At 41.2% G+C, this 25919-nt stretch overlaps 1 protein-coding gene across 7 annotated transcripts in view; it reads right to left on the reverse strand.

The window, feature by feature from the left end:
* The window catches only part of trpm7 (transient receptor potential cation channel, subfamily M, member 7), a 208811-nt gene that overhangs the window by 111392 nt on the left and 71500 nt on the right, over positions 1–25919 (reverse strand). For all 7 annotated transcript variants that reach the window (XM_068018326.1, XM_068018322.1, XM_068018325.1 and 4 more), the window contains 10 exons: positions 25150–25229; positions 22723–22761; positions 18719–18917; positions 14686–14899; positions 13698–13822; positions 13429–13600; positions 12710–12884; positions 7170–7293; positions 2438–2510; positions 715–815 (listed from right to left, as the gene is read on the reverse strand). In XM_068018326.1, the coding sequence (XP_067874427.1) occupies positions 715–815; positions 2438–2510; positions 7170–7293; positions 12710–12884; positions 13429–13600; positions 13698–13822; positions 14686–14899; positions 18719–18917; positions 22723–22761; positions 25150–25229 (1302 nt within the window). The remainder of the gene's footprint in view (positions 1–714; positions 816–2437; positions 2511–7169; positions 7294–12709; positions 12885–13428; positions 13601–13697; positions 13823–14685; positions 14900–18718; positions 18918–22722; positions 22762–25149; positions 25230–25919) is intronic.

Consider the following 25919-nt stretch of genomic DNA (forward strand, 5'->3'; position numbering starts at 1 on the left):
AACCGTGTGCCTGCCCACTTTTTTTCATGTTTGTGCTTTTGGCTCGGCTGTTCATTATTTCTGTCATTTAACACCCTCTCTGCACTAATGCTTTGTCTTTCAGCACACCATTAGCTCGCTCTTTGCCTTTGCCCCATGACCTCCTTGTCAGTTAACCTCTCCGACCCTCTGTCCTATGAACACCTCCCCTTTTGTTCTCTTTTCCCCACCCCGCTTTATTTGCTTAAAACCCATTACATTTCTAACCTTTGCCAGTTCTGATGAAAAATCACTGACCTGAAACATCAACTCTGCTTCTCTCTCCACAGATGCTGCCAGACCTGTTGAATATTTCCAGCATTTCTTGTTTTTATTTCAGATTTCCAGCATCTGCAGTATTTTGCTTTTATTTTATTATGCAAAAATTTCAGCTCTTTGCAGGTCAATGTCCAGAGAGGAAAAATCCTCTTTTTTTAAAAAATAAAAACACATAGAATTCTAAGATTTTAGTACAAAAACAAAAACTCTTGTAACAAACAGGGCAGCAAAATTAAACATTAGAAGGAAAATATATATAAATACGGTTAGAATTTCATAGGTCATACTCAAAATAATTCCATTATCTTTACAAAGATAAAAAATAAAAAAGTAAATCCAGCTGAAGAAATAATTCCACTCCAGTGCTGCATCTAGCCATAACCATAAAGGTTTCCTAGAATGTTAATGCTTACATACCAGCCACTGCTGCCCATAAACAAATGCATGGTTCTTTGCAATGTCCACTCTGTCCCAGGCGAGAGTCAAGATCAATTGATCAAATGCAGATGAATTGGTACCTGAATTTAAAGAGTTATAGCTTCAGTGAGACACATAAACTTACTATTTGGAACAGTGTGTGGAAAAGATGCTATTGCATGCTGTACATGCCATAGTTATTGCCAGAACTAATTCTCAGCTTTCTCATTCTAGATACAATCTCATAAGCTGGTTAACCTTTGACTATTGCTGAGTTCATACTCAGGCCAGAGGGTGAAAAAGAGTAAAATGCTAAGTGCAGGCTTAGTTTTACCTTGAATTCACAAACAGCCTTTCTTACACACCACACATAATAACCCTAATATCAATTCTTACTTCTTTTATTCCTACCACAAACTCTTGAAATTATCTTTTTACTCACATCTCTCTAGCTCTTAGCCATCACATAGTGGGTAGCTTTTGGCTGTACAAAGTTATTTTCTCTTATTTCTGTGTATGCACCTATTCTGTCTCATTCTGAATTTGATTTTCCTACGATTTCCCACTTCCCAGAATCTGAATGGTGTAGTGCTCAACATCACAGCTTGGAAAGTAGGCTTCGGGTTCCTGGCCACATCACCCAGCTTCAAATTAGTACAACGTACAACTCTGTTGTCCTGCTGAACTGCAAAGTCCATCTGCAAAGCACAGAAACTATTTTGACCTATATTCGATATTTAAAATTTAAGTTAATGTGGTATTAAAACAGACATATGATTCTGTCAGAGCAGATTTCTAAGTTTGCAAGCTATGTGGCTCAATGTCACTGTGGATTTTAACTACCTCATTTTCATTCATCAATTGCTTTTATAAAAATGTACATGTGATTAGCAGTACAACCTGCTTTATTTCATGAATATCACAATATCTTTTTTTCCACACATAGGCCACTCCTTCTATCTCCAACCTTGGATTTATTTCATTAGTAGAAAGCTTGAGCTGACAGAGATCAGCACTTTGGTAGCACTCACTGACCAAAGGCAATAGTCAATAATCACTCAGCATCACACTTTGTATTTTATTCTGTTCCTGGAATGCGAGCGCCACTGGCAAGGCCAGCATCTATTGCGCACTCTTAATTACCCTTAAGGTGGTGAGCTGCCTTCTTGAACCCTGCAGTCCATGTGGTATAGATACACCCACTGTGCTTGCATCACTTTTCTGCAGTTTGATACAACTGAGTTAAGAGCCAACCACATTGCTGTGGGTCTAGAGTCACATGTAGGCCAGACCCTGGGCAAGAACAGATTTCCATCCCTAGAGGACATTAGTGAACCAGTTTCATGATGACTTTGGAGACTTGCTTTTTATTCCAGATATATTAATGAATTGAATTTAAATTCTCTCAGCTGCCATGGTGGGATTTGAACTCATGTCTTTGGAACATTACTCCAGGCATCTGGATTCTAGTTCAGTAACATGATCACTATACTACTCCCAGAGGTCATTTACAGGGCATTAACCAGCCAACAATTCCAACAGGACACCCAAAATTAAACAAAAGACAGACCTGAAACTTGATTCTTAAACATCTTTTGCTAGGATTATTTAACTAATAAATGCATCTATTCATCAATATGATGGAGCAAAAGCCATCTTTCATTACCGTAAACTGAAGTTAAGAATGATTACCAAGGAAGCTGTTCAAGCCCAGAATACTTGCCCTTTAACAGTGCTGTTAGAATTGCCACATCTATGTCTTGATGTTCTTCAGCCCCAATGTGATATACAGTGATCTGAAATCAGACGCAATAATATGATCAAAATACAGACTTAAGGCTCAACATCCCCTCTTTTTTCCTTAATGAAGCACTTGGGAATATTTTTCTACATGAAAGGTACTATATAAATGCAAATGGTTCTTGCAGCAATGGTTTGTGCAGACAAACAATTCCAGTAGGTGGATTTTTCTGTCTCATCCAAGCCCAAACCTGCCCTCATTCAATATCTGGAGAAACACACTTTTTCCAGGGTATAGTTATAATTATAGTTCAGTAATTGCCCAGTCTACAGAAAAGCACAAAATATAGAAATACAAATGCAGCATATAATGAAACCTTTTCCGAAGTACCCAACACAAACCAATTCCGGATAATTTTCTGCAAACATCAATTAATCTGAAGTTGCGTTTAAAGTTTTCTTTTGAGAGTACACTACCTCAGACTTCTTCCCAGATAATCCACCACCTCACTCAAGAGGCCAGGTGACAATATGCCTGTGCTAGTTCCACTTGGAACCAGGTACAATGTGTTTCACAAGGGAGCAGATGTAGCTTAAGTTACAATAAACCTCCCACTATGATGGAGGCACTTAGATTCCATAAAGTGCTCCTCGACACCACCACCTCAATAACTGATGATCTCTACCATGAGGTGGTGGGGGAGGAGGGGAATAGAAATTAAACCTACATTACTACTGTATTGAGCCATTTGAGTGTCAGCCTTGGTTTAGAGGTCGCATTCACACCCGAGTCAGGAGGTCATGGGTTCAAGGCCAAAACCACATTTCCAACGTTAAAACAGTAACTACACTTTAAAGAACTTCATTGGCTGTGAAGCACTAGATTGTCCTGACGTTGTGAAAGGTGCTGTATAAATTTAAGTTCTTTCTTATACTCCACTGCAACCTCGAAAACAAACCCTCATTTCTCTTCCATTTCATCTGTTACGGACAGATGGGAAATGATACGGATGATTTCCATTTTTCACCTTTCAACTGGCCAAAGACGGTGTGTTTTAGCCCTTGGAGCATTTTAATGGTCAATAAACAGACAAATGACAAGTTTTCTCATAAGTTTAATGAAAAGTAAATGTTTATTGGTCTCCTTACTTAAAGAATATAATTGCATTAGCAGTCCAGAGAAGGCTCACTGGGATGATGGGGTTATCTTATGAAGAAAGGCTGGACAGGTTGGGCCTGTATCCATTGGAGTTTAGAAGAATGAGAGGTGATTTTATTGAAACATGCAAGATCCTGAGGGGACTTGACAGGGTGGATGCTGAGGGGATGTTTTCCCTTATGGGAGAGATTAGAACTAGGGGGGAAAAGAGTTTAAAAATTAGGGGTCTCACATTTAACTCAGAGATGAGATTTTTCTCTCAGGGTTGTTAGTCTGTGGAATTCTCTTCCCCAGAGAGTAGTGGAGGCAGGGTCATTGAATATTTTTAAAGCTGAGTTAGATAGATTGACAAGGGAGTCAAAGGCTATAGCAGGTAGACAGGAAAGTAGAATTGAGACCGCAATCAAAATCAGCCATGATCTTATCAAATGGCGGAGCAGACTGGAGGTGCCGAATGGCCTACTCCTGCTCCTAATTCTTATGTTCGTATGTAAACAACGCCTGAAAATATTCACAACTTCACCCACACATACACGTGCACACACACAGGAGAAAGATAGCATGCATTTAAGTCTGATGGTGTTTACAAAGAGTTCACTGTGGAACCTTGTTTCCCTGGAAGATTTAAAAACAGTGCAGGGCTGTTTTTCTTTTTCTTGGTTCACTGACGTCAAACTTGGAAATGTTTCGGGGGACAGATGCTATGTGCCAGACGTCTTTGGTTAAATCTCAGTCACAATTCAACAGCAGAAATCTTGTTACAATTGCTCAGGTAGGAAATTTCAAGGTCACCTTTCATGTCTGCCTCTAGGTAGTTTAAAGATGGTATTCGCGCAGAGTCCTTCTTGCTGGGATGGATCACTCTTCCTTCTGACTTTCTGCACAGAAAATGTCTCTTATTAGAATGTCAGAGACTTGGATTCTTTCAGGTCACCAATGTTTCTCTCCTATCGTTTTCTCATAAATGGTGTTTGATGGCGTGGCCATTGTTAGGCAACGGGTTTGGATGTTGTTCAGCTCTGTGCCATCTTGATAAAGTGGCTTTTTTTTCACACCCATTATCCTAGGTTTGAGTCTGGAGTCTCCATGGCTGCCAAGTCATTGTTAGCCCAACTTGAAGCGGGGCAGCCATTCGCATTGAATGGACCATTTACATTTCTAATGCTTTCTTTTACACTTGACCAGACATGACGATTTGTTCAGGGTCCCAGCAGTTACCATGTGAATTCACTGTATAGGAGAGGTCACCTGACCTCTTACTCCATCTTGTTTTGCAGCAAAAAGTGTCTTGTTTTGAGTTCAATTCATCAGTTCATAATTTCTCCTTGCATGAGCGTGACACAGCTTCTGCAGTTATACACTAATAGGTACCTCTGGATTTCACGTGTAGCTCCATGATGCACTAAATTGCGTACTAAGCAATGTGCAATAAATCCAGGGAATGTGGACTGGCCGGGGTCAAAGGGCTGATCAGTAGTGGATGAAGTTCAACATAAAGTCATAAGAATTGGCAGGGAGAGAGTGAGAATGTGGATTACATATTAAGTGACAATGTGCTTTAGGCACTACAGGAGAGGGACCAGAAGGTTTTAAGGTAGATCATGAAAACCACTAATTCAGCGTTCACAAACTGTGAAGAAAGCACTTAAAATATTGAGATGCAGAGCGAGGGATGTGATCGATAAGCTTAAGGATGTTTTGATGAGGTTCAGCTTGGACTTGGTAATGGTGCATCTGGGAGTACTGTGTTCAGTTTTGCCTTCCATATTACAGGAAGTATGTAGAATTACTGGAGCAAGTCCAGAGAAAGGCCAAGAGGCTCACTCCTGAGTTAAAAGCAAAGATTATTTATCCTAGAACTTAGCTCTCTGAAGGAGGATGCAGTACAGGATTTGAGAACTAGGGGACAGTTTAGTTTAGAGATACAGCACTGAAACAGGCCCTTTGGCCCACCGAGTCTGTGCCGACCATCAACCACCCATTTATACTAATCCTACACTAATTCCATATTCCTACCACATCCCCACCTGTCCCTATATTTCCCTACCACCTACCTATACTAGGGACAATTTACCTATCAACCTGCAAGTCTTTGGCATGTGGGAGGAAACCGGAGCACCCGGAGGAAACCCACGCAGACACAGGGAGAACTTGCAAACTCCACACAGGCAGTACCCAGAATTGAACCCGGGTCGCTGGAGCTGTGAGGCTGCGGTGCTAACCACTGCGCCACTGTTTACAAACGTATGAATTAGGAGGAGTAGGCCACTCGGCCCCTCGAGCTTGCTCCGCCATTCAACATGATCATGGCTGATCTGATTGTAACCTCAACTCCGCATTTCCGCCTACCCCTGATTACCTTCCACCCGCTTGCTTATCTAGAATCTATCCACCTCTCATCAAAAATATTCAAAAAGACTCTACTTCCACCGCCTTTTGAGGAAGAGTTCCAAAGACACTCCCCTCTGTCTTAAATGGGTGACCCCTTATTTTTAAATTGTGACCCCTAGTTCTAGATTCTCCCACAAGGTCAAACATCTTTCCACATCCACCCTGTCAAGACCCCTCAGGATCTTATATGTTTTAATCGAGTCACCTCTTACTCTTCTAAACTCCAGCAGATACAAGCTTAGTCTGTCCAACCTTTCCTCATAAGACAACGTGCCCAATTCCAGGTATTTAGTATAGTAAACCTTCTCTGAACTGCTTCCAATGCATCTACATCCTTTCTTAAATAAGGAGACCGATACTGTACACGGAGTGGTGAGTGCCTGGAACTTGCTGCCAGGGGAGGTGGTGGAAGCAGATACGATAGCGACGTTTAAGAGACATCTTGACAAATATATGAATAGGAAGGGAATAGAGGGATATGGGCCCCGGAAGTGCAGAAGGTGTTAGTTTCGGCAGGCATCAAGATTGGCGCAGGCTTGGAGGGTCGAATGGCCTGTTCCTGTGCTGTACTGTTCTTTGTTCTCCAGATGTGGTCACACCAATGCCCTGTGTAACTGTAGCATAACCTCCCTACTTTTGTATTCAATTTCCCACCTCTTTAAAGTTAAGGGTGTTAAAAAAAAAGCAAACTTAAGTACTACTTTAAAAAGGATGCTAGAACCATGGAATAGATTACCAGTGGCGGTAGGGGACCAAAAAGCTTTGGCAAGTTTTAAGGACAGGAAATACATGGCTATTCATTTCAGAATCAGAGAGTAACTGGAAAGAGCAAGCTAGTCAATGTTTTTTCCTGTGCAAACTCTGCTTTGCGACTATGTACTCTGCCCTAGCAAGGTATCCTGAGCACCCAGACAACAGCTATGCCAGTTTTCTCAATCTCCAACACCAGAACTGCTTAAAGCTCGAGTAAGGCAATTAGATTTTGTATTAATGTGTGGGGAAGAGTGTGCCTTCAGCCAATCGCATTCCAGTTAGGTTCAGAGCATGGACATATTCCATTCTATTAGTATGGACCACATTCAAACCCACATTTGAGAAACAAAAGATAGCGAAACAACTCACAAACTTCCGGCCTGCCAAAGCATATTATTGTGACAGAACTTACAAGTTCTCTAGCCTTCATACATTCCATCAGAGTCTGGAATAGATGGTGTGCCTCACTTTGGCTGAAGTTGAAAGTCTTTTTGATTGTTGAAAGGATTTCCAATTCCAACCCATCTGGAAGTATTCTAAAGGGGGACCAAACACAAATCCAATTAACCATAGTTATCAGTTAAACACACTGGATCAGTTGAACCAACAAAAATTCTTTCAAAAGTACACAAGACAGAATTTCAAAAAGCCAGTCGTGCTATAAAGAAAACATGAATCTTATTCCAATTGGTTATAAGACAAATCCATTTCACTTGTGTTAAATATTGTTAGTCTGGTTGGTCTATAGTTAACTTGTCTTTTACTCTATACGTTCATGAAGTCCTTTACTACTTCCCTTTGTTTCCCCTCAATATTTCTTCATACCTCTTGTTCTTGAGCAATCTGGACTTTTTCCAACATGGTCAATAGAGTTATGAGATGGTCTGCTAGTGGTCTTCATGAAAATGATGGGTTATATCAGGGTTAATAAAAGGTTGTTGAAGCAGAGTTTATAACTGTTCTTTAAAAAAGGCATTAAATAGAAACTTGGAAAAGGGGAATATTGGAGGCTATGGCAAGCAAGCAGAGGAGTGGGGTAAGAAGTGGCTCACCTATAGAAAAAGTGCAAACTTGTGCAAAAATAGGTTTTGTCTCTATAACATTCCATGAAGCAGTTAAAGATTACAGTAATTTCTAAGCTTCAGTTTTACGATGAGGCTTATAAAGGGGACAGAAGAGGCTCTGGCAAAAGATCAACCTGAAACGTTATCTGTTCCTCTCTCACAGATGCCGCCTACCCTGCTGAGGAGATTAATCTGGTACAGGGTCAAGCAGATCAGAGAACTAAATGTGTGGCTCAAAGAGTGGTGTGGGAAGAAGGGGTTTCAATTCTTGGGGCACTGACATCAGTACTCAGGGAAGAGGGAGCTATTCTGTTGGGATGGGCTTCACTTGAACTGGGCTGGAACCAGCGTCCCGGCCAATCGCATACCTAGGGCTGTGAACAGGGCTTTAAACTAACGGCGGGGGTGGGGGTTTGGGTAAAGGGAACTTTAGAAATCCAAAGAGAGGGGTCAGGGCATCGGAGCAGGATAGTGATGTCGGTAACTCCCAACAGAACGGGACTGGAAGGGACAGAGAGTTTAACAAAAATTGTACATTAGCAAATAAAGTCATTGCAGGGAATAGAGGTAAAAAAATGTAACTGAAGTTCCTTTATCTGGATGCACGAAGCAGCTGTAATAAGGTAGATGAACTACTGGCACGAATAGAGGTAAATGATCTAGATCTAATTGCCATTCCCGAGACATGGTTACAAGGAGATCAAGGTTGGAAAATAAATATTCCAGGGTACACAATATTTCGGAGAGACAGACAGAATAGCAAAGGAAGAAGGGTAGCCCTGATAGTAAAGGATGGCATAAGGACAATAAGAAGGGATCTGGCCTCAGAAGATCATGAAGTAGAATCAGTTTGGGTGGAAATTAGGAATAGCAGGAGTCAGAAAACACTGGTGGGAGTAGTTTACAGGCCCCCTAACAGTAGTTATATTATTAGACAGAACATTAAACAGAAAATTATTGGAGCATGTAAAAAAGGTAATGTATTAATTGTGGGGGTCATTAATCTGCATATAGACTGGGACAATCAAATTGGCAACAATGGTCTAGAAGATGAATTTGTAGAATGCTTTCGTGACAGTTTCTTGGAGCAATATGTTGTAAAATCGACTAGGGATAAAGTTATCTAAGATCTCATTGTGTAATGAAGCAGGGGTTAATAAGCAATGCCATCGTAAAAGATCCACTGGGAAAGATTGAACATAATACCACTGAATTTCATGTTAAGTATGAAAGTGACACATTTCAATCACAAACAAGAATCTTAAACTTAAACAAAGCCAATTATGAAGGTATGAGGGGAGAACTGGCTACGGTTAATTGGGTAAATAGACTGGAAGGTATGGTGGTAAATGAACAGTGGGAAACATTTAAAAGAAACAATTCAAAGGGTTCAACAAAAGTACATTCGGTTCAAAAACAAAAACATGTCCCGAAAGACCCATCCGTGGCTCATTCAGGAAGTTGAGAGTATTAGACTCTTCTTTTAGTCTAATAATGTCGCAAAAAACAGCAAAGTCTGAGGATTGAGAGTGTTTTAGAAACCAGCAAAGGGCCACCAAAAAGTTGATAAAAAGGGAAAAAAATAGAACACGAGAGTAAACTAGCCAGCAATATAAAAACAGATAGTAAGAGTTTTTAAAAGTACATAAAAAGGAAGAGAGTAGCTAAAGTAGACATTGGTCCCTTAGAGGCAGACACAGGAGAAATTATCATGGGGAATGAGGAAATGGCAGAGGCATTGAACAAATATTTTGTGTACGTCTTCACAGTAGGAGACACAAGCTCCATACCAGAAATAGGCAGTAACCTAGAGGCTAAAAAGAATGAGGAAATTAAGGATCTTGATTTCAGCCGAGAAAAAGTCTTTGACAAACTTGAGGGACTAAAATCTGACAAAACCAGATGGCCTACATCCTAGGGTTCTAAAAGAGATAGCTGCAGAGATTGTGGATGCGCTGGCTATGATTTTACACATTTCCTTAGATTCAGGAATGGTCCCGTCAGATTGGAAGTTGGCAAAGGTTACACTGCTTTTCAAGAAAGGGGGTAGAGAGCAAAACAGGGAACTATAGGCCAGTTAGCCTATAGTTGTTGGGAAGATGCTGGAAACTATTAAACAAGTCTTAACATAGCACTTGGAAAAACATAGTATGATTAGAACAAGTCAACATGATTTTGCTAAAGGGAGATCCTGTTTGACAAATTTATTAGAATTTTTTTGAGGATGTAACTAGCAGGGTAAATAAAGGGGAACCAGTAGATGCAGTATACCTAGATTTTCAAAAGGCATTCGATAAGGTGTCACATAAAAGATTAATAGACATGATAAGTGCTCATGGTGTTGGGGTAATATATTAGCATGGATAGAGGATTGGTTGACAGACAGGAAACACAAAGTGGGCATAAATGGGACATTTTCAAGTTGTCAGGCAGTGAATAATGGGGTGCCGCAAGGATCAGTGCTGGGGCCTCAGCTATTTACACTCTATATTAATGACATGGAAGAGGAGACAGAGTAATGTAAAAGCAAAATACTGCAGATGCTGGAAATCTGAAATAAAAACAAGAAATGCTGGAACCTCTCAGCAGGTCTGGCAGCGTCTGTGGAAAGAGAAGCAGAGTTAACGTTTCGGGTCAGTGACCCTTCTTCGGAATTGACAAATATTAGAAATGTCACAGGTTATAAGCAAGTGAGGTGGGGGTGGGGCAAGAAATAACAAAGGAGAAGGTGAAGGTGTAGATTGGACAAGGCCACATAGCTGACCAAAAGGTCATGGAGCAAAGGCAAACAATATGTTAATGGTGTGTTGAAAGACAAAGCATTAGTACAGATAAGGTGTTAACGGACTGAAGACTGATCAGCAGCAAGTGCAAACATGAAAAAAACAGTGGGTAAGCAAACTGAACAAACTAAGATGAAATGAAATAAATGCAAAAAAAAAAAAACTGTAAAAAAAAGAATGACTAAAAATGACAGTAAAATGGGAGCCTGTCATGCTCTGAAATTATTGAACTCAATGTTCAGTCCGGCAGGCTGTAGTGTGCCTAATCGGTAGATGAGATGCTGTTCCTCGAGCTTGCGTTGATGTTCACTGGAATACTGCAGCAATCCCAGGACAGAGATGTGAGCATGAGAGCAGGGGGGAGTGTTGAAATGGCAAGCAACCGGAAGCTCAGGGTCCTGCTTGCGGACTGAGCAGAGATGTTCCGCAAAGCGGTCACCCAGTCTGCGCTTAGTCTCCCCAATGTAGAGGAGACCACACTGTGAGCAGTGAATACAGTATACTACATTGAAAGAAATACAAGTAAATCGATGCTTCACCTGAAAGGAGTGTTTGGGGCCTGGGATAGTGAGGAGAGAGGAGATAAATGGGCAGGTATTACACCTCCTGCAATTGCAGGGGAAGCTGCGGACCAGGGTGTCGCGGAGGGAACGATCCCTTCGGAATGCTGACAGGGGAAGGAAGGAGAAGATGCGTTTGGTAGTGGCATCACGCTGGAGGTGGCGGAAATGGCGGAGGATGATCCTTTGGATATGGAGGCTGATGGGGTGGAAAGTGAGGACAAGGGGAACCCTGTCACGGTTCTGGGAGGGACAGGAAGGGTTGAGGGCAGAGGTGCGGGAAATGGGCCGGACACAGTTGAGGGCCCTGTCAACAACAGTGGGGGGGGGGGGGGGGGGAATCCTCGGTTGAGGAAAAAGGTCGTCATATCAGAAGCACCGTCATGGAAGGTAGCATCATCAGAGCAGGTACGTCGGAGATAGAGAAACTGGGAGAATGGAATGTATCTGTGTTTGCTGATGATACGAAGCTCAGTGGAAAGGTAAGCCGCGGGGAGGATGTATACAGGCTGCAAAGAGATATAGACAGGTTAAGTGAGTGGACAACAAGATGGCAAATGGAGTATAATGTAGGGAAGAGTGAAGTTGTTCACTTTGCTTAGAAAAGCAGAATATTTTTTAAAAGGTGTGAAATTGGTAAGTGTTGATGTTCACAGAGACTTGGGGGTACTAGTACAAGGAACACACGAAGTTAACATGCAGGTGCAGCAGGCTATTAGGAAGGCAAATGGCATGTTGACCTTTATTGCAAGGGGATTGGAGCACAGGAATAAAGAAGTCTTACTAAAATTGTACAGGACTTTGGTGAGACCACACCTGGAATACTGTGTGCAGTTCTGGTCTCCACATTTAAGAAAGGATATACTTGCAATCCGGCAAAGATTTACTAAATTGGTCCCTGGGATGAGGGGGTTGTCCTATGATGAGAGGCTGTATAAATTGGGCCTATATTCTCGAGTTTAGAAAAATGAGAGGCAATATAATTGAGACATACAAGATTCTGAAGGGGCTCTACAGAGATTGTTCCCACTGGTCAGGAAATCTAGAACACAGGGACACAGTCTCAGGATAAGAGGCCAATCATTCAGGACTGAGAGGAGGAGAAATTACTTTACTCAAAGGGAATCTTTGGAATTCTCAACCCCAGAGGGTTGTGGATGCTCCATCATTGAATACGTTTAAGGCTGGGATAGATAGATTTTTGGTCTCGCAAGGAATCAAAGGATATCGGGAGCGGGCAGGAAAGTGGAATTGAAGCCCAAGATCAGCCATGATCTTATTGAATGGTGGAGCAGGCTCGATGGGCCATATGGTCTATTTCTGCTATTTCTTGTATTCTTGCGATTTCTAGCATTTCCTGTTTTATTCCAGATTTCCAGTATCCACAGTAGTTTGCTTTTATAAAGGGGATCTGCACTTTAAGCAGATCAGTTCAACACTATTTAATGTGCAAGTACACTACATTCATCTTTCCCTCATGCACAGATTAGAGCAAAGCATGTGTTTCTTTTTTTGAAGAAAAAAAGATTAAAGTAAGTTTCTTACCCTCCCTCCTCAGTCTGCTTGTGCACATATGCCAGGAGGTCTGCAGCTCGGCCGGTTCCTTCACATACCACAACAGGCACTGGGGGGCTCTCCAGCAGATATTCCAGCACAGTGGGGATTACATTAGGGCCACCTTCAAATATCAAAGCAACTACTGGCACCCCTTGGCCAATTCCTGTAAAAGCAAAGCAAAAGTTAGCAAAGCAACATGTTTTTACTTATGCTTAAATAGGAGAGGGGAAACAAAAGTACTTTCATTATAAAATACTAATCTATATAAATGTCAACCGAGGTAAACATCTGATGAGGTCAGTCAGAAGTGCAGAGAATAACTTTAGAGAATTCTCATCTGCATCCAAGAGCTGCCTGAAAAATCAGTACCAGTTGGATGCTGCTGAGCAATAGACAGGAGATGTACAAGGAGGAGGTGGATACCATTTTGATACTGAATGGATTGTTTGGGCTGGAAGGGAAGGAAAGGGCAAATAGTTTATATCACCTCAACGAAATCTGCATAAATAGAAGCAGGTAGGCTACTTGATTCATCTGTGTAATAAAAATCTCAAATTGAGCTTAAAGTTTATCTAAATAGTATAATTTCTAACTGCTTCCCAATCTAAGAGATAACGAACAGATCTCCAGGCTATTAATCTATAACTACAAAATACGTCATCCAACATCTGCAATTCCCTTGGCCTGGAAATGTTGGCAGAACTCACTTGCATGAATCTTCTGAAGATTGATATGTTTTTCGAGATCTCTCCGAAGCTTGATTTCAGCACCATACTTCCCAACTGTTCCATCATCCACCAGAATGAAATGGGAATGCAAACTGTTTAAAACATTCAGCTTACTCAGAGGATTCAACAAAGTCTGGTATGGGGCAATAACCTGCAGATTAAGAGACAGTCCCTGGGTTACATTGAAAAGTATTTTTAAAAAAAAGACAAAATTCAACAATGCAGAGCTCAAACTGAAATATTCTTACATCTCTTCCAATAAGGTCATTCCTATTTTCAATAACACCCCAAGGTGCAATTCCAATTGTGCAAATCTTCCGAGATGAACGTGAAATATGTTCTTTCAGTGCATCACCAACATGCTTCACAACACCTAAGAAGAAATCATGTTTAAACAATAACAGAATGAGGAGTTCAATTCCACCTTGCACAATGAAACACAGATCAAAAGTTAAGTGGACGCTTTACTCACCCTTAAAAATTATGCTTTACTATAGCAACTTTAAAAAACTTCAATAAACTACTGGAAAGGTGAGCTCAGTAACTTCTGACCTTCTAGGTTCACTCCCCACAGTACATACAATTATGCCAGTCTACCAAAAAAAGAGCATTACAGGCAAAGAAACAGCTTCATTTAAATTGCACCATTAATGTAGTAAAACGTTCCAAGAAGTCACTTGGGGATACAGTGTTTAGCTATGCGAATACATTGGGTTATTTTTGGCATCATTGTTTCAGTTGCACACATCTGTTCCAATGTCCCAACATGTTTCACCTTTCTGTGGGTAGGGTGAAGATGGACATCCAGAAAGCTTCCTATCCTTACAATACTAGAGGTGAATACATAGGACAGATCCTAGCACCTCTCTTGCATTGGAGTGTGAATACATTACTGCCATCTGACCACCCTCAGCAATCCATATGCCAATTCTAGCCACATTTATATGTTTCATTATAACTTCTTCCAGTTAGTTAAATCACTGGGTTCAATCCAAGCTTTAGATTATAAAGGTCAGTGGTACTCAAATTATTTAATACAAGCACTACACATTTTATCAGTGAAGTTATAAGTAGATCATACTGTTCACATCTATTCACAATCACCCTCTATTTAAATGTGTGGATCAGTGACAGATACCAGACAAGTATGGAATTTGGAAGAAAGTCATTGCTGGTCAATGCCTTAATCAGGATTTGACCCTCTGGCTAACAATCCAGCATTTCTCTTTACAATACCTGCATTCACTCCTCCAGTTAGAATCCAGGCTCCTGTGGTCACTGCTGCTTTGATTAAGCCTTTTCCAACAACCTGCTTAATGCGTGGATGAAGTTCAAAGTTCTGCATTCCTCCATGTACAGAGATGACGAGTTTAGGTAATTCCATTTGCCACTCTTTCAGCATAAGTCTTAAAACAGCTTCAGGCTTTGTGTCATAGGACAGTCGTGCATACTATGCCATTTTGATTTTTAAAAGAAGGATACAGATATTTGTCATTTACACATGGTTCCCAAATGCAGGAAATCATTTCCATTCTTATCATAGATTTAAACATACAGACTTAATTTCACAAATCTTGAATACAATAGAATCCACACATGGATTTCCCCAACTCCTCACCTGACCAGCATTACCCTACATGCCAATCACTGCATTTCAATGTAATTCTATGCATGTGAAGCTTAGAGAAATGGGACGAGGCACTATTTAAAGGCATGGCTTTTTTCCTTTCAAACTGCCAAAGGGAAAGGTCATCTGCAGAGATGGAGCAGTTTCCTAACAAGAGGGATTCAGGCAAGCAAAATTAGATGAGCTGCCTTAGGTTATCAGGTACCTGCAAGCAGTTGAGTACACACTTACACTTGCAAAGGTCTCCAAGGCATCCAGACTCTCACCCTCCCCTAAGGCATGTGTTGTGCCGAGTGCAAAAACAAAATACAAATTTTAAGAAAAAAAGGATGAAAAAATATAAAAGATCATTACTTTTGATCAGAATTTCACAGTACCTCAACATTAGGTATAGTGCATATTATAGAAAAGAAAACATGCAAACCTGCAATCAATACTTTGCTTCTCTTGAAAAACAGAAGTGAACCTGCATATATGCGGTACATTCCTAGTCAAATCAGTTAGATTTGTGTTCGTCACTGCCACAAAGTGGGAAATTTTATTAAAATTTCACAAAACATAGCACTCTAAGAAAAATTCCTACCTTTCTCCAAGAAATTTTTATTACAAAATGAGTTTGCCTAGCACTATAGTAGGGTGAGAGCGACGTCTCAATTCATTCCATCTTCGCTGCCTTCGGAGAATACTTGGCATCAGGTGGCAGGACTATATCTCCAACACAGAAGTCCTTGAAGCGGCCAACATCCCCAGCTTATACACACTACTGAGTCAGCGGCGCTTGAGATGGCTTGGCCATGTGAGCCGCATGGAAGATGGCAGGATCCCCAAAGACACATTGTACAGCGAGCTCGCCACTGGTATCAGACCCACCGGCCGTCCATGTCTCCGTTATAAAGACGTCTGCAAACGCGACATGAAATCGTGTGACATTGATCACAAGTCGTGGGAGTCAGTTGCCAGCATTCGCCAGAGCTGGCGGGCAGCCATAAAGACAGGGCTAAATTGTGGCGAGTCGAAGAGACTTAGTAGTTGGCAGGAAAAAAGACAGAGGCGCAAGGGGAGAGCCAACTGTGCAACAGCCCCAACAAACAAATTTCTCTGCAGCACCTGTGGAAGAGCCTGTCACTCCAGAATTGGCCTTTATAGCCACTCCAGGCGCTGCTTCACAAACCACTGACCACCTCCAGGCGCGTATCCATTGTCTCTCGAGATAAGGAGGCCCAAAAGAATAGTAGGGTGCATCTATTAGTCATTCTAGGTTGGCTAGCATAGGAGCAGGAGTAGGCCATTCAGCCTGTCGGGCCTGCTCTGCCAATTAGATCATGGCTGATCATCTACCTCAATGTCACTTTCCCACACTATCCCTATATCCCTTGATGTCATTAGTATCCAGAAAGCTATCGATTTCTATTTTGAACATGTTCAATGTTTGAGCTTCCACAGCCCTCTGGGAGACAGAATTCCAAAGATTCATCACCCTCTGAGTGAAGAAATTCCTCATCTCAGTCCTAAATGGCCTATTCCTTATTTTGAGACTATGTCCCCTGGTTCTAGATTCAACAGGGGAAACATCCTATCTACATCCACGCTGTCACACCCTGCAAGAAGTTTCTAAGTTTCAATGAGATCACCTCGCATTCTTCTAAACTCTAGAGAATATAGGCCCAGTTTCCTCAATCTCTCCTCATAAAACAATACTGCCATCCCAATGATTAGTCTGGTGAACTCCATTGCACTCCCTCTATGGCAAGTATATCCTACCTTACATTAGGAGACCAAAACTGTACACAATACTCCAGGTGCGGTCTCAAAAAAGCTCTGTACAATTGTAGCAAGACATTTTTGTCTAATTGAAAGTCATAGAGTCGTACAGCATAGAAACAGGCCCTTCGGCCCACCGCCTCCATGCTGACCATAATGCCTATCTATACTAATCCCACCAGCCTGCATTAATTCCATATCCCTCTATGCCTTGCTCATTCAAGTACCTGTCCAGATGCATCTTAAATGTCGCTACTGTTCCTGCCTCCACCACCTCCTCAGGCAGCTCATTCCAGATACCCACTACCCTTTGTGTGAAAAATTTACCCCTTTGATCCCCCTCCCTCTCACCTTAAATCTTTGCCCTCTAGTTTTAGTCACCCCTACCATGGGAAACAGACTCTGGCTATCTACCCTATCTATGCCTCTCATTATTTTATATACCTCTATCATATCCCCTCTCAGCTTCCTTCGCTCCAGGGAAAACAGACCCAGCCTATCCAATCTCTCTTTATAACTCAAGCCCTCCAAACCAGGCAACATCCTTGTAAATTTTTTCTACACCCTCTCTAGCTTAATCACATCTTTCCTGTAGTGTAGCGACCAGAACTGCACACAGTACTCCTGTGCAGCCTAACCAACGTTATGTACAATTGTAACATGGCGTCTCAACTCTTGTACTCAATGCCTCGGCAGATGGAGGCAAGCATGCCATATGCCTTCAACACCCTGTCTACCTGTATTGCCACTTTCAGGGAACTATGTACTTGCACCCAAAGGTCTCTCTGCTCAACAACATCCCCCAGGGCCCTGCCATTCACTGTATATGTCCTGCCCTGGTTTAACTTCCCAAAATGCATCACTTCGCACTTGTCTGCATTAAATTCCATTTGCCACTCCCTTGCCCACTTTCCCAGTTGATCTATATCCTGTTGTAACCTTAGACAACCTTCTTCACTGTCCACTATACCACCAATTTTGGTGTCATCTGCAAACTTACTAATCATGCCCCCTACATTCACATCCAAGTCATTAATATATATGACAAACAACAGAGGGCCCAGCACCGACCCCTGCGGCACACCACTGATCACCGGCCTCCAACCTGAAAAACAACCCTGCACTACCACCCTCTGCCTCCTATCACCAAGCCAATTTTGTATCCAATTTGCGAGCTCACCCTGGATCCTATGTTCTCGAACCTTCTGGACCAGCCTACCATGCGGGACCTTGTCAAAGGCCTTGCTAAAGTCCATGCAGACAACGTCCATCACCCTGCCCTCATCAATCCTCATGGTCACCTCCTCAAAACACTCAACTCGTGAGACATGATTTCCCATGCACAAAGCCATGCTGACTATCCCTAATCAGACCATGCCTTTCCAAATGCATATAAATCCTGACTCTCAGAATCCCTTCCAATAACTTTCCCACCATTGATATAAGGTTCACCAGCCTGTAGTTCCCTGGCTTATCCCTGCTGCCCTTCTTAAATAAAGGCACAACATTAGCTATCCTCCAGTCTTCCAGTACCTCACCCGTGGCCAACGATTATACAAAATCTCTGCCAGGGCCCCAGCAATCTCCTCCCTTGCTTCCCATAACAAGTGGCCATATCATAGATCAGAACAATATCTCTGATTGGGAAATAGAACATTTAAGTAATGTTGTGTGGCCTTTCATTTTATAGGCCATTAAGAAATTCTTACATGTCCAATAATTCAGGAACGAGTACTATGTACTGTCTGGTTTCAGTAGCCAAAATGTTATACTGAAACCAGACCAGGTAGTTCATTAATACACCCAGAATTAATTCCTGTATACAGAAGTAGCTGACCAATTTAACAAGTCTGCAAGAAACAGATCTCAAATTCTACAAACCTTAGCCCTGTAAGAATGCGACCCGCCCTGAAAATTAATAACTCCATAAGCATCTGTTGGACTTTCGTTAGTGTGTTTCTCCACCGACCATTCCTCTTTCTCCAGGTTTTCAGACTCACCCAATTTCACGTCGGAGTACTTCATTGCCAGGCTTGCAGTGAAGCCAAGATGCTGCCGGACCAATCGCCCGCAGCAACACCTGTCAGAAGGCAGCAGATTGGGAATTATAGCTTGCTAAGTGCAGCACATAGCTACATACATGGCATAATAGGTATTAAAATTTTCTGGAAAAGAAGAATTTTTTTTTTTTTTAAAGAGGGAAAAATGTGGAAAATAAAAGTCCACTTTAAACAGTTTATCATTTTTTAAATGACCTATGGTAAATTCTTTAGGAGCAAGAAACAAAAACAATAAAACCCACAGCTTCAAACTGCCCTACAATTTGCAGTCTTTTTCCACCTGAGTGCTAGCATATGTAGCTTTGATTTAAATGCAGGTATTCTAACTATGGGAAAAGCAAAATTCAACAGGCTGACTGGAGATGATACAATGCTGTCCTAATTTATTAATTGGTTACAAACTTTACAAAATTCTAGCATGTAAGGGACCCTGTATTAAAACTATAAGCAGTTTAATTTATGACTATATACCAAATTGAGTGCATGCTCCCCCATCATCACCACCTGTCCAGTTTCACTGATGGGTATTAAATTTCAGCCACACATTATTTGTTCAAATTACAAAGTTAACTTTCATAGTCATGCAACAAAAAATTTTGGCTAGAAAAAAAGCGTATTTTGGATATAGGTCAAAGTGGAATTTGTCAGCGTCAAATTAGGGTGTGTGACAAACTATAGGGAAGAATGCAGATGATCATAGACAAAAGGACAGACAGATGGTAGATGGCAGACGCATTTCATTTCAATTCAATGAATAGAAGAGGAAATGAAAATATTATTTAGGACATAGCTGGAGTGCTGCATGGAGTTTTGAGCACTATTCTATGACAGTCATGAAAATGATAGTAAAAATTCACCAGAACGATGGGCTGTACTTACACAAAAGGATCAAAAAGTTGGGATCTCTTTCATTGGAGTAGAAAAGGTTATGGAGATATCCAGGAGATTTTCAAAATTATGAAAGGTTGACACAATAGAGAATCATTTCCACTGGCTGAAAGATCAGTAACGAGGGGGCACAAACTCTAGATTATAAATCACTGAGGGGTAAGTTAACATGTATTTATATATTATCTTTAAAGTATTAAAACATCCCAAGGCAATTCACAGGAGCTATATAAAGAAAAAATTGATGCCTATGTGAGGACAGATGACCAAATATTTGGTCAAAGAGATAGGTTTTAAGGAGTGTTTTAAAGGAGGAGAGACAGGTTGAGAGGCGGAGAGCTTTAGGGAGGGAATTCCAGAGCTTGGGTCCTTGGCAACTGAAGGCATGGCCGCCTATGGTGGAGCAGTTAAAAATCGGGGATGTTCAAGAGGCTAGAATTGGAGTACAGTTATCTTGGAGGGTTGTGGGGATGCAGGAGATTAGAGAGATAGGGAGGGGCGAAGCCATGTAGGGATTTGAAAACAGTAAGAATTTTTAAATCAAGACGTTGCTGGACCAGGTGCCAACATAGGTCAATGAGCACAGGGGTGATGTGTGAATGGGACTTGGTGAGAGTTAGGACACAGACAGCAGAGTTTTGGATGAGCTCAAGTTTATGGAGGACAGAATGTGGGAGACCAGCCAGAAGTGCGTTGGAATGAAGTTTGGAGGTAAGAGAGGCATGGATGAGGATTTTCCACCAAGGGTTACCTTAACTATTGAGGGAGAGACCATCATTTAAAGGGAATAAGTATTTGAAAAAGGAAAAAATATTAAAAAGATAGAGAGAAAATGCAGGGAAATTAGATTAGAGCAGAAGTTCTGATTGGAGAGCTGGCACCTGAACAGAATCAATAAGCTTCATTAGCAATCTCTCACGCTATAACTTCGATTAATTCTATATTTGCTCTGAAAGCAAAAAAATACTTCATTCGTTGTAAAGTGCTTTGGGATGTCCTAAAGTCATGAAAGACGCTATATAAATGCAAGTTTTTTTTTAAAACTAATCAACAGCTGTTTGTTAAGCAGTAGGTTTGATTTGGAATCTTGCTGATACTTCATTCAGTTTGCTAGAACTTCAAGCAGCACACATGATAAATGCTACATTATGACCCATTTGCCTGAATTGAATTGTGCAAAACAGGATATTAAACCTGCCCTCTTCCAATTGTAAGGGGCTAATGGCTTGTGTGTGCAAACCATTTAATTATAATTTTGGTTGGGTGAAGAGAAAGCACTTTACCAAGCACAGCATTAAACAGAAATTACAAAAAATACTTGGCTTTTGAAAGTGCCAGTACAGAGAATACAGACCATACTAAGATACTTGGAACCTTGTTATTTAATCAGGCTGGAATTATACACTCCATACTCCAGCACAAAGCAGCAACCACTCACTTTGGATAAAGGCACATTCAAACAAATTAGAAGCATTTAGATACTCAGGAATTTACTAGCAGCAAAGATTACTACAAAGACATCAATACTGTCACTGGCACTTAAAATAGTAGAGTCAGATGTTCATATATCCACCCAATTATGAAAACAAAGCGACGCCTGACAACGCAGAGCGATTGCGGACATCAGTGCGTGCAAACATTTGCCAGCTTGCCAGTATGAATGCATGATGCCACCACGCAATGGTGTCCTCACCCCTCAATAGCAGCCTCCATTCTCCCGAACAGTACCCCACTCTGTCCCACCATCCCTGCCCACACCCCCCCCCCCAAAAATAAAGCAGCGGAGAACGAGCTGCCAAAGTGCAAGGCAGGGAGCAAAGGGTGGTAGGGCGATGCAGGAGTGAGTGGCTGAGAGAAGCGAAGCGCCGCAGCATACAGCGAGTGGCCAAAGGAGGGGGAAAGTGGGGAGCAGCAAGGCCAGGAGCCAGTGGCTGAGGGAAAGCAGCGGCGAGGTGGGGAGGGAGCAGCGAAAAGACGGGCGCAGGAGGGAGTAGCAAAGAGAAGCGCGGTGGCAGGAGGGAGTAGGATACTGATGGGGATGGGATGGAGGTGGCGATCGCAACCATTGAGGGGATTTGGGTTTAATTTGTTTGCGATAAATTGAGCAGCGCCATCTTTATTACTGGCAGCTCTTAGAGACGTCACAGACAGTGACGTTTCAGTGGATGAGGCTGCAATTGTGCATGCGCTAGTACTGCACCACCTAGTGGTTGCCTTGTCAGCAAAAGCAGCCTTATGAAAAATGTGAAAATTTTGCCCTTCCAAAATACAGCTTCATATTTAGGCCTAAATACCACGAGTGTGCAGTACAGCTGATGGTGAGATCATAACTGCATTAACGCATAGTGGTTTCAATATTTTTTTTTCTCTCCAGCATATAGATACCAATATGCTAAATATGGCTAATGGTTATATATTCATCTGTAAAACTAGCTTACAGAAAAAAAATAATGGTAAGATAATACAGGCCAACATTCCAGGGAACACACTAAATCTAATTTGCTCACAAATTTAATCCTCTGTCCAGCACCCTGGTCTTTCTGGCACTTTGTGAGAAACCCAGCTTCTACCATTGGACAGCATCATAAACAGTGAACACCATTTAAAATTAAGGTTACATTTCCTAAAATGTTGCAGAATTTATCTCTAAATTGGGAAAGTTAGGTCCACATTAGAGAACAGACAATGACTTGTTACAGACGCAGGACAATTAGCAAACACTGTTCTTGTACATTTTTAGTGATAAGTTGCATAGTAGCAGAGGAGCAGCTTTTCTGTTTAGTTAGATAAAACGCAAGAAAAATTTTATAAAATGGGGTCAGAAAATCTGGAATTTTGCTCTAGGCACACAGCTCTACCAGTGCTCCAGATTAGTCAAGAATCATAGTCATCTTAAGCAGCTCTTCAGACACTAAAAAAATGCCACTGCAAACTCACCTGACCAACTGCTGGCATATCTGACATCCTGGAAGGCATCTAAAACCAAACAAAAGTAATGAACTGAACTTGTGAAAGAAATCTTCCATGCAGACAACAAATTGAGATTTCGAATCAATATAGCAGTGGCATATCGGGAATGAATTGGGCTCACGCTGCCATATGTCTGGTCTCAGTAAACAATATCTTCATGGGTTTGGAGTCTTTCCACACGAGACAGATTTCACCTGAATATATGGCATTAAATTATTTTTAAAATCAAAGAAAACGTCACCACTATTAAAAATTAGAATGTGAAAGTTCAAACTCAGACTATTTGGACCAGCAAATTTGTCAAATGTTCAAGGATGAGAGATGAAGAGAGTTAGGGCTGAAGAATGGAGGATGCACAAGAAGTCAGAGTTAGAGGATTGTGGACCTGGAGGAGGCTAGAGATTTTGCGGGGGCGGGCATGAGGCAGTGCAGTGATTTAAACATGAGGACAAGAATTTTAAAAACAAGTTATTGGTGGACAGGGAGAAAATGTTGGTCAGCAAGCACAGGGGTGATGAGTGAGCGGGACTTAGAATATGGGCAGCAGAGTTTGTTTATGGTGGTAGAACATGGGAGGCTGGCCAGGAAGCCATTGGAATGGTCGAGCCTGAAGGTAACAAAAGCATAGAGTAAGATATACGCAGCAGATATGCTGAGACAGGGGCAGAGACCAGTGACATTAGAGGTGGAAGTAGGCAGTCAGAGAGGATATGGTGCCAGAAGCTCAGCTCAGGGTCAAACAGATCACCAAAGTTAAAACAGTGTGGTTCAGCGTGTGACAGTGGCAATACAGGGAGGTGAAATCAGTGGCAACGGAAGCAAATTTGAAGCAGTACCAAAGATAATGGCTTTGGTCTTCGCAATGTTTAATTGAATCCGTCTGGACTAGATGTTGTGTAAGCAGTCTGACAACACAGGCAGAGGGGTAAAAAGAAGGGGTGTTGTAGAGCGGGGTGTCATCAGTATAGAAATGGAGCTTTACATTATGGCTTTAGTTGATGCTTCCCAGAGACAGCATGTACATGAGAAATAGAAGGAGTCCAACGATAGATCCCTGTTAAAATTCAGGGACAGTGTAGGGCTGACAAGAGAAGCTGTTGCAGATTTTCGACAGAGAGAGACTACACAAGTAGGAGTGAAACCAAGTAAGGACAGCCCCACCCAACATGGACAATGGTGGGTGCTGGAGGAGGATGGTGTGTGGGGTCAACTGTGTCAAAGGCTGCAGGCAGGTCGAGAAGAATGAGGCGGCATAGTACACCATGGTCAGAGAGGATGTTATTTCTGACCCTAATTAAACCTCCAAGATAAAGTTCTATGATATTTTCCCATGATCACAAAAAAAAAACAAATGAAACTCCAGGCCATCAAGCCAATCTTACAACTCTTTTATTTAGTTCTTTTTCAAAAGGAATAAATCAGTCTTTAACAGGAATCTATATTCCCACTACTACTTTAGTTAAGGTTTTTCATTTCAGGCTTGTTAATTTTGAATGACAACTGTTCCATATTAAAACATTATAATGTCCATAAACAAATCAGACATGGGGAAAACAATTCTCAGGATGCCTGCCATTATTCACCAGTTCCCAGAATTTGGCACCATAATACATTAGTGGAACTTCCTTGGACATAGCATTATACAATCAACTACCTGACAAAAATCAGAATCAGGGCAATAGAGTCAAATGGTCTTAAAAACGAACCTAAAAAATTAACTAGGAAATCATGCTGAAAAAAATTGATATTTTAAAATAATAATGCTAAGTTTGCAAAGCAGACATAGATGACAGAAAAATAAATGCAAACTAAGTAAGCATTTTCTAAAATGAGTTTTGATTTTACGTATGAGAAGTTTCCAGGGAAAAGGGTGAATATTTGGTATTGGAATTTGCTAAAACAGGACAATGGGAGATAGGGGTCGATGGGTTTTGGACAGAATATTAAGCATTTATCATCATAGTAATATTCTATCTTTAACTACCTGCTCTTTTGCCAATGCCATTCAATTTCCACAGTATATTTGTTATCTTAGAGAATTTAAGTCAGTGAGAGGAGAGGGATTTTAACAGGAGGCAAGACAAAAAAAAAATCCTTTGGCTGCTGAATGAGATCAGGAAGGAAATTTCTGGTACCTGGACATTGTTATGGAAAAATCATTTAGCACTGAAGCTCCACAAAACTGAACACAGGCAAATAGTGCAGTACCTATATTTAAAAATAACAGGCAATTCCAGTACCATTAGCCTATCAATAACAGATAAAACAGTGCGTTCCAGTTTTGATCACTAGCCCACAAAAAACAATATTTACATTAAAAAAAGATTCACCAATCACTCAAAACTACAAAAATACATTCAAAATTGATTCACAATGTAATGCAGATTTCTTTACCTGTGTGGGTCTTTTGAGCTTGGAATTATATATACACATTCCCTCTTGGTAAAAGTATTCTCTATCCAGGATTTCTGGGACTGTAAAATAAAACCAATCAGGGTAAATGTTCCCTATAGTTTCACCACTGAATGCGAGTTAGGTCACCACTGCACTACAAATTCATGTGTCCTACTCCAAATTTACTGATTTACATAAATTGGTACATAATTTTTTTTTTTTAAAGATGAAAAATAACCAAAAATCTTCACTAGCTTCAAATTCTCAAATACATTTCCAGAGTTGATTTCATTCCAGTTTTGTTTTCTCTCTTCCCCTCCCGAACAAGGAAAGCTGCCCAGGACAGATCCATTCACATACCCAAGTGCAACTTCTGTCATCTTCACCAGCGAATGGCAATGACCATCTACAAAGGTAGCTGGCCTGCCTCAGTGTATTTTGGGTGTGTAGGTAAATAAGCTTTATGCAGGAAAAACATCCAAGCAAATGTTAAAACCTCAGCTGTCTCAATTTCAGAGTTAAGATTAATTGCACTATGATTTCAGAGATGAAAGCTTAAACAAAATTACAGCACTACCAATGGGCTTAAAACGGCTTTTGAATTTTTGTTTGGAAGTGGCAGCATGTTCAATCTTCAGCCACAGAATTAACACAATGTTGATTGACCGTGGGCCATTATGGGGTGGTGCGTATGTGAAAAGAGAACACTGCAAGATGTTGTGCATTGGGTGTATTATCAGTTTGGAAGAGGCTGCAAAGATGAGATGCGA

Source organism: Heterodontus francisci, chromosome 38 (genome assembly GCF_036365525.1).
Source record: "Heterodontus francisci isolate sHetFra1 chromosome 38, sHetFra1.hap1, whole genome shotgun sequence".
Lineage (NCBI taxonomy): Eukaryota > Metazoa > Chordata > Chondrichthyes > Heterodontiformes > Heterodontidae > Heterodontus > Heterodontus francisci.